General features: G+C 48.4%; 1 protein-coding gene across 1 annotated transcript; it reads left to right on the forward strand.

The window, feature by feature from the left end:
- Positions 1–4795: 4795 nt before the first annotated feature.
- On the forward strand, positions 4796–8144 carry LOC123243202 (ras-related protein Rab-39B-like). The gene is made up of 2 exons (XM_044671396.1): positions 4796–5010; positions 7408–8144. Exons 1-2 carry the CDS (start codon positions 4796–4798, stop codon positions 7838–7840), a joined length of 648 nt encoding a protein of 215 aa, XP_044527331.1. The 3' UTR covers positions 7841–8144.
- Positions 8145–9793: the final 1649 nt, after the last annotated feature.

The raw sequence follows: 9793 nt of genomic DNA on the forward strand, positions 1-9793 counted from the left end.
CTCTCTGTCTCTCTCTGTCTGTCTCTCTGTCTCTCTTTCTTTCTTTCTCTCTCTTGCTGTTTGAACTCCAGACTCATCTCCTTCCTCTAAAATGTCTGTGTATGTACAGGAAGGGATGGACTGCCTGCCTGCTCTCTAGAATAATGACCACAGATGAACAAATCCACTGAACCTTCCCAAACATCCGTTTCCTCGTCCCCTACAAGGTTATTTTGGTAAAACATACTTTTGGAGAACCTTTGAGGGAAGGGCAGGGCCGAGCTTGGGATTTCACTGGTAGAGATTCCTAATACTCAGGGAGCAACATCGCCTCTTCAGCATCCAGGCTAAGAGAGCTATCCAGGCCACCAAGAGGTTAAATGATTTGGCTACAGGATGTTGCCACAGTGCCTGGAGTCAGGAAGACTTGAGTTCAGATTAGACCCCTGGGCAAGTCACTTAAATACTGCCTCAGTTTCTCTAATTGTAAAATGAGAATAATAATAGTACCTACTTCCCAGGGAAGTTTGGGTCAAATCAGATAATGTTTGTAAAGGACTTAGCACACTACACAGAATAGGTATTTCATTATTACTTGTTTCCTTCCCTCTTATCAGTTTGGTAGCCCCTAGGCCAGAGAAATTTATACCTTCACAAGGAATTTACCATGTCTGGGGAATCTGGCACTTTAAGAGACTAGAGAGTGGGGACATCGCTTTGTTCTCTAGACTTTTTATCACTAGACCCTTGTAAGCTTCTGGTGACTTTCTGGCTCCCCTTTAAATGTTGTCATCACCTATTAGAAAGTAAACTCTTTGAGGGGGGCAGCTGGGTGGTCAGTAGATTAAGAGTCGGATCCAGAGATGGGAGGTCCTGGGTTCAAATATGACCTCAGACACTTCCTAGCTGTGTGACCTTAGGCAAGTCACTTAACTCCCATTGCCAAGCCCAATCCAAACACAGTATTGATTCTAAGATGGAAGGTAAGGGTTTAAAAAAAAAAAAAGGTAAGCTCTTTGAGAACAGGGACTATTTCTTACCTTTATTTTAGAATCAATAGTATCACCTCGAAGGCAGAAGAATGGAAAGAGCTAGGTAATGAGGGGGTAAGTGACTTATCCAGGGTCATGTAACGAGGAAGTGTCTGAGATCATATTTGAATCCAGGACCTTGACAGGAACTCCTTTTTTGCTTCTATTTTTTTACCTCTAGCATATAACACCAAACCTGGGCACATCATAAAGTACTTAATAAATGATCTCTTTCTGTATTCATCTCTCTGTCTTCCTTTGTCTTTTTCTCTTCTCTTCTTCCTCTCTTTCTCCCTCTCCTCCGGTGTGTCCAAGCCAATGTTTAACAATCAGCTCTCTAAAAAGACCTTATATCCACCACCCACTAGTAAGTTTAATCAGCACTATCATGAACATTTTTTCCCCATTCTTTTAGTTAGTCTAGATAACCAACAAAACAATCAGGCGCTGAGTTGTTTTGTAATGTTTGCTGATTTGGGAAGGACAGATATTCGCGCTGAAAATTTAACAATTGGCTCTCAGCTACCAACTCTGGCCTCCCCACATGTTTTTCTTGGAGTACCACTTAGCATTGTGTGTTGAGAGTGCTGTGTGTGTATATAAATGAGAGAGAGAGAGAGGGAGGGAGGGAGAAGAGGAGTGAGAGAGAAAGAGAAAGGGAGAGGGAAAGAGAAAGAGAAGGGGGGAGAGAGAGAGAGAGAGAGAGAGAGAGAGAGAGAGAGAGAGAGAGAGAGAGAGAGAGAGAGATTAATTTAAATACATAATTCATTACATTTTAGCTACAAATGCAAGGACCAGAGAGAAGCCACATGGGTTGATTAGAGACCCAGTGGCCCAAGTTACCCTAGAGGTCCCTGGGTAGCAGCTCCTGACTGCCTTGTTTAAGCCGATACTTAGAGTCAGCAAAAGAAGTTTTTACTAAAAAATTCCTGGCAGTCCACCTGTTTCGTGCCTTCTGTCAGTTAGGTGACTTCTGTCTTTCTGAGCTCAAACAGGCGAGTCTCAGGATTCTGTGTGACATGCCTGAAGTCAAGTTTTTACTTGTTGGTTAAACTTTTACTACCCAAATTGTTTAAGATGTACTAAACTCTGAAAAGCTGGTTCTTCTTCCTTTTGCCTTGTCTCCCCTCCCCCTCTACCTACCAAGAAAAAACTGCTGAAGCTGGGAAATGAGCCACATTGTACAAAGAAAAAAATGTGGACGTGTGACCAGCCACTAATCTCCGAGGTCTTTCGCTCTCTATCCTGAGGTCAGAGGTTCATAGAAGGAGGGACAAGAGGGACCTTAGAGATCATCTAGTCCGAACACTAGTTTTACAACTGGAGAAACGGAGGCCCTGAGAGGGGAAATTATTTATCCAAGGCCATCCAAGACTGATGATTCGAATCATGTCAGTAATCATTTATTAGGAGCCAGTTGTGTGGCAGAGATCGGGCTGGGCACTGGGGATTTAAGCCAAAATCAATGACGGTGACAGCCAACATTCAGACAGTGTCGATGTCTGCTTTATGCCAGGCTACCAATATTATCTCATTTGGTTCTCACAACAGCCCCGGGAAGTAAATATTATTACCTCCATTTTATAGTGAGGAAATCAAGACAAAGAGGGCTAAGTGACTTGCCCAGGGTCACACGGATAGTAAGTATGAGTCTGGAATTGAAGTCAGGTCTTCCCTTAGCCTTATGTGCTAACCACTGTACTATCTGGTTTCTTCAATGAGTTTTATTCTACTACAGTTTGAATCTAAATCTTCTGAACCTAAGGGCAGTATTCTTGTTGCCAGACCACAATTCTGCTATATTCTATTTTTTTTTATTCTTATCTTCTGTCTTAGAATCCATACTAAGTATCAATTCTTAGGTAGAAGAGCATTAAGGGTTTGGCAATTGAGGTTAAGTGACTTGCCCAGGTCACACAGCTAGGAAGTATATGAGGCCAGATTTGAACCCAGGACCTCTGGACTTGGTGCTCCATCCACCTTGCTATCTAAGTATCCCAGTTCTGCTATGTTCTAAGGGCCCTCCTCCCTCTGACATTCTATGCTCCTACAATTTTCTCCTCAGACATCTCACAGGAGTCAGTGAGATCATTCTCTCTCTTGAGAAACAGGAACCTGGAGAGTTAAGTCAATGTACTCAAGATTACCTAGTAAGGCTCCCCAAAGAGAAACAGAAGCCATGGTTTGTGCCCCAGTCAATCATGTGAAAAATGGAGACTCAGTACAGAAATGGCTTTATTTCATTTATTTATTTATTTGTTTTTTAAACCCTTACCTTCTGTCTTGGAGTCAATACTGTGTACTGGATCCAAGGCAGAAGAGTGGTAAGGGTGGGCAATGGGAGTCAAGTGACTTGCCCAGGGTCACACAGCTGGGAAGTGTCTGAGGCCGGATTTGAACCTAGGACCTCCCATCTCTAGGCCTGGTTCTCAATCCACTGAACCACCCAGCTGCCCCCCCAGAAATGGCTTTATTATCTGATGCCTTCTAGGTAAAGTTAGCTCACAGGTCATCTGATGTCTCTGGCGTTTTCTTTACTCCATCCACCTCTTTCCCTGTGTCAGTCACCATGACCAGACAAGAGATGATGCTGTAATCAGGTCATGGAGCAACTGGCTCTTGGCTCCAAGGAAAAGACCGACTCCGATTGGAGGTAACGGGGGCTACTCCATAGAAAAGCCCCTCTGCTAGTTTCTCGTTAGCTGTGTTACGTGAGAAAAATCACTGCGCTTCGGAGCCTCAGTCTTCTCAGCCGGGAGAATGGGGCCAATAATGCCGGTACTCTTTGCTTCTCTGCGGTTGAGAAGATGGAGGGGTTTATCCCTCCCATCCAGGATCAATCCAAAGTCGGCTGTCAGGTCGGACTATACACCACCCGCTGCTCCTGGGTGCAAGTGGAGTCCTGGCGGCCTGGTCCTTGGCACCGGCTTGGACTCAGATCCACATCCCCGGAGAGCAGAGCCAGAGCCAGGAACCACGGGCACTCGGCGCTCTTGGTCCCCCCTCTCCCCCCCACGCCCTCACTTCCTGCTTCCTTCCCGGAAGACCTCCCCGTCTAGAGAAGCCCCACGCCGGGCTCTGCTCTTACCCAAGCACAACCCCCCAACGTCGCGTCGCGGCGCACAAAGAGCCCTCGGGCTGCCCAGCTGTGCGGGGGATCTGCTCCGGCTGCAGGCGATGGAGGCTCCAATCCCTCCCTTCTCTCCTCTCCCCACCAAAGGCTGGAAATTCCCGGCGTCGAGTCCCCGGGCAAGGCTAAGGTCTAGGGAAGGAAGGGGGGTGGGCAGCACCTCTGGGCCCAGCTCCCTCTGACTCGCTCTGCGTCAGTGCTCGGGATCAGGAGTGGAAAGTCCGCCGCTTGCCGTCTGGGAGGGGGTGGGAGGCTTAAAAAAGGGCACTGGAATGAGAGACGAAGACCTGGATTCAAATCCTACTTAAGTCACTTTAGTTCGTTTGGGGCTTTGGGCGAATTGCTTCTGGGGGACTCAGTTCCCTCCTCTGCAAAATGGGAGGGCTGGACTAGGTGACGCCTAAGGTTTTTAATGAAAAGAGGCTGTGGGGATCCGGGTTCTCTGCCCCGGGGGAGGCTTGGCCTCCGCAGCTGGCAAGGAGACTCGGAGAAGTTTCAAATGACGCTTTGGGACTTTCTTTGAGCGCTGGGTGTGTCCCTGAATGTTGGGACCCAGGAATTCTCCTCCCCTCCCTGCCTGTACAGACCTGCGGAGTTCCTAAAGCTGCCCACGTCCTGGAACCTCCCGCGGTGCCCCCGGAGGGAGCTCCTGCCCATGGATGCCCTCTGGCAGTACCAGTTCCGCCTCATCCTTCTGGGTGACTCCACGGTGGGCAAATCCTCCCTGCTGAGGCGTTACACGGAGGATGTCTTTGTGGACTGCCTCGACCAGACGGTGGGAGTGGATTTCTATGTCCATTTTGTGGAAGTCGAGCCTGGAGTCCCGGTGAAGCTCCAGTTCTGGGACACGGCCGGCCAGGAACGATTCAGGTGATCCTGTCCTTGGAGGGGCTTGTGCCCTCCCCGCCGTGCCCGCCGTTTTGTCCTTGGATGACCCGGGACAGATGTCTCCCCTTTCAGAGTCCCGCCGAGGCCTCCACGGGCAGAGGGGCTCTCGTTAGAGGCTCTTCCGGGCCCCTTCTAGCGCCAGGCTTCTAGGAATCCAGAATTCGCGTGGGCTAGGCTGCTAGCAGGGGCTGGACAGCTCCTGGGTCCGGAACCAGATGGGCTTGGGAAGTGCATTAGAGAAGGACTCTAAGAAGATGTAAGCAAGGGAAAGTAGGTCCTTGCGGGGTAGCTGGGTGGCTCAGGGGATTGAGAGCCACGCCCAGAGACCTCCCGTCCTAGGTTCAAATTTGACCTCAGACGCTTCTAAGCTGGGTGACCCTGGGCAAGTCATTTCACCCCCATGGCCTAGGCCTTATACTCTTCTGCCTTGGAATAAGATGGAAGAGTTTAAAAAATAAAAAGTAGATCCTAGAACCCAGAGGAGCCTGATCCTGACTCCCAGGTTACCACATGACTCCCACCCACTGGACCCTGATGTGCTCCCATGGCTGGGCTGCTCCCTGGGGTCTCTGCACTCTCCATCCTGGCACTAGCAGGGCTGCCCCTCTCTTCTCCTCTCTGCCAGCTTTGGCTGCCAAGGGGCAGGGGGCGCAGGGGGGAGGTGGGGGTTCCTTCAGAGGGGAATTGTGGCAGTAGAAGGGGCAGATGTGGGGGGGGGGGGGAAGCCCACAACCAGGAACACAGGCAGGGTGGCTGAGAGACCTCGGTTCCCTGTGTATCCAGGCTCAAGGACTCTCCTCTCCTGATGCCCTCCGGGCTTGACAACGCCCCGCATTTCCTTTTAACCCTCAGTGTGCCCAGGACAGGGAACTAACTACTGAGAGTGCCCTGAATGTAGCTGGAGAATATCCCATTTTTTTGCCTTTTCTGTCTCTTCCCTTCTCTCTCAGTGCCTAGAAGAGTGCTAAAATGCTTTAACAGTAGCCTTTGGTCCCCCTCTACCACCAACAGAGAGCCCCGTTCTTTTCTTCCCGCCTCTTTCTTCTGCCTCAGGGTTTCAAGGTGGGAGAGGAGGAAACCAACTGTTGGCAACCAGAAGTCAAGACCCGAGTTTGAATCCTCCCTGAGGCTTAGGATCATGGATTTAGAACTGGAAGGAATCCCTGAAGCCATTTATTAGTTAATCAAACAATCAAAATTTATTAGGTAACTGTGAGTTTAAAAAAAAAAAAAGAGTCAAGAAGAGAATCAGGACCATCCTGGTGATTCAGTGGATAGAGACAGGAAGACCTCAGACACTGCCTAGCTGGGTGACCTTGGGCAAGTCACTTAACCCAATTACCTAGCCCTGACTGCTCTTCTGCTTTGGACCTGACACTTAGTATTGATTCTAAGACTGAAGGTAAGGGCTTAAGCCTCCTGCCTTCAAGAGTTACAATCTAATGGGGGGAGACAACATGCAAACAAATATATGTAGATATACATAAAGCATATTTTATCTATATTTATGTCATATGTAATCTCTATTATATATTAACCATATAAAGGATAAATGGAAGAGAATTAACAGAGGAAAGGCGCTAGAATTGAGAGAGGCTGGGGAAGGCTTCTTGGAGAACATGAGATTTTAATTGGGAATTAAAGGAAGTCAGCAGGAGGAGGCAGGAGGAGGGTGTCTTAGCTAATCTGGTAGGGCTCATTCCACAGATCTGAAAACCAAGGGTCAGGAAGTTGACTTGCCCAAGGTCACATAGGCAATCAAGATTTGAACCCAGAACTTCTGATTTCAGAGCCACCACTACATCCATTCTACTATTCTGTCTCCTCACCAGTTGCATCACTTTGGTCCAGGTATTCAGGGTTTCTGAGCCTCCGTTTCCCCAGAAGTAAAAAGGGGATAATAGCATCAAGCCTCATGGGGCTGTTGCAAGGACCAAATGAGATTAAATATAACACAGCCTATAAATGTAAATTATGATGTTATTTTTGTCTTCAGGCCTGTGAGGCAGGGAAGGTATACTCACACCCATTTGATAGGTAAGAAAATTGGGGTACAAGAGGTGAGGTGATCTGCAGAAGCTGTGGGAGGAGGTCCATCATTGTTCCCAGGCCAGTTCCTTTCTTTCTTTTTTCTTGTCAAACCTGTATATTCTTAGATAATTGGAGTTAAGTGACTTGTCCAGGGTCACCCAGCTGGCTGTGTCTGAGGACTCATTTGAACCCCTGACTTCCTGACTTCAGGGGTGGTGCTCTATTCACCTCACTCCCTCACTGCCCCAGCCAGAACCTCTCAATCCCCCGCTTTGCCTTCATTCCTCCTGCCCCCTGAACCCTTTCTTTAACACAGAGATGTGACTGGGTTTCTTTCCGATGATGAAGGTCGGTGACTCGGTCTTACTACCGGAACTCAGCCGGAGGGCTGTTGCTGTTCGACGTCGCCAACCGAGCATCCTTTGAGAACGTTCCCAGATGGCACCAGGAGGTCATGGACAAAGTGAAGCCCTTTGACATCATCTTCCTAGTGGTGGGGCACAAGAGCGACCTGGTGGCTGAGAGACAAGTGACGGCGGAGGAAGGAGAGAAGCTGGCTTCCTCGCTGGGGGCCCGCTACGTGGAGACCTCCGCCAAGAGTGACAGCAACGTGGCCTTGGCCGTCCAGCTGCTCACCAGGGACATCTACGAGGCCGTGAAGAAGGGGGCCATGGGCCCGAGCGCAGAGTGGGACGGCGTGAAGATCCGGGTGCCGGCCCGTCCTGGGCAGCAAGAGAGAAGGGACAGAGGTGGGGAAGGCTGGAAGTGTCCGTGCTGGTGACTTAGCGTTCCTAGGTGACAGATCCCACCTGCCACCTTGCCTGGATTCCTTTTTCTTCTTTTTTTGTATCCCCAGGGCTTGGCTCTTAGGAAGTACTTTAAAAATGCTTTAAGATTAAATTCCAACTAACTCTGTTACCGGGTGGAAGACTTAGGGAGACTTCTTTCCAAAAATATCTGCATTTTTCATAATTTTGGTCCATGGTACTGAACAGCATCATGGAATCAAACGGATTGCTAATCACTAGCTTCGTGTTTCTCCACAAGTTGCTTTACTTCTTGGCCTTAGTTTTCCTCATCTGTAAAATGGCCCTAGTTAATACCAATAAGCTAATTAATACTTAATTAAAGCTAATAACAAATAATAAAGCAGGTTAATACCTACTCTTTTCATAGGGTTATCATAAGGATATGCAAGCCTTTGTAAAAGTTGTTATTATTGGTACAATACTTTCCTCTGGGTTTCCTTTCCTATTATTATTATTATTATTATCATATATTATTATCATATATTCCTATAGAATCATGAGAGCTCCTTTGGAAAATAAGAAATGATCTGAGAAGATTCCTTCTAGTACTAATGTTATGGGACTTGCAGTAAAATCTCCCCCTACTTTTTTTAAACCCTTACCTTTTGTCTTAGAATTGATTCTAAGACAGAAGAGCAACAAGGACTAGGCAACTGGGGTGAAGTGATTTGCCCAGGGTCACATGGGTCAGAAGTATCTGAGGCCAGGCTGGAACACAGCTCCTCCGACTCCAGGCTTGTTGCCCTGTCTGCCGTGCCCCAGTTTCCCCTTCTAAGAAAAGTCCTACCCGAGTTTTTTTCAGCATCTCCCTCCTGTGTAACTGGAATGAATGTTAGGTGGACAGAGCCAGAAGGTGGCTCAACCTAGAAGGGCCAGTAGTTGGGCTAACGTGGTAGCTGGCTTTACAATCTCAGCAGGGTTGGATACTGGGGTACTCTGTTCCCCGACACGATCAGGCAGCCCAGACTCCTAAGCGATCCCAATCACCACTGGGCCCCGATCCTAAAGGAGGCAGGGGAACAAATGTGGGCTTGGATGAATGCAGTTTCCTGGGTTGTTCTGCAGTGGAAAAGCCACCAAAGTTAATAGCAGGATCTTGCCCAAAGAACTGAAGGCCCAAAACTCTATTCTGTCCAGACGCATGAAACAAGAGGTCCCAGACAGTGGAATGCCCTAAGCAGGGGATTAAGGTTTATATATTTATTGAGAGTCTGGGGGTTTGTCATCTCCCATGCCTGGGAATTCTCCACTTTTTGAGAGTCTTCAGTGCATGTACCTGTCTTGGGTTCCCTTCGGTGTCCTGCCTTCCATCACTTGCCAACCTGAGAGATGTCTTGGTACCCTCCAGGAATGGTTAGCATGCCCTTACTGGCTGGGTGGGGAACATAGGGAAGGTACAAGATGGGATGGATCTGAATATACAAGAGTGATACAAAGATGATTAATACAGATTTTGCAATGTATTACCTGGTATTAACTGGGGAAGAGATTTCAAAATGGGCAGGGGGTGGGGGTTCTGCCTGTCACCATGCCCTTCCGTCACTTCTAGTCTCTGGGATCCTGGTCAGAGGAGGTTTGGATCCCGAGGCTTTCGGCCATGTGTGGCCTTTCTGTCTGTACCCCTGGATTGATTAGGCTTGCCAGTCTCTTTGATCCTTGGTGTGTTGTGCTCTAGCTTGCAGACTTCGGCTTTACTAGCCTACTCGGGTTATGAAATTCCTTTGGCATCGGCCTAAGAAGTTCATGATGCTACCTCAGAACCTTGTGGAGCCTGTCATCCTCAGGTTCTCGGCTCTGGCGAGGGCCTGGGCCCAAGGCCTTAAGGGAGCCTTTGCTTCTGGGTCTGGTGACTTCAAACTGCTGGGTTGAAATCTTCCCTCGGGCAGAGTGAATGGTTATAGCTATGTCTAAGTCTTCCCATTGGG

This window comes from Gracilinanus agilis, chromosome 3 (assembly GCF_016433145.1).
Source record: "Gracilinanus agilis isolate LMUSP501 chromosome 3, AgileGrace, whole genome shotgun sequence".
Lineage (NCBI taxonomy): Eukaryota > Metazoa > Chordata > Mammalia > Didelphimorphia > Didelphidae > Gracilinanus > Gracilinanus agilis.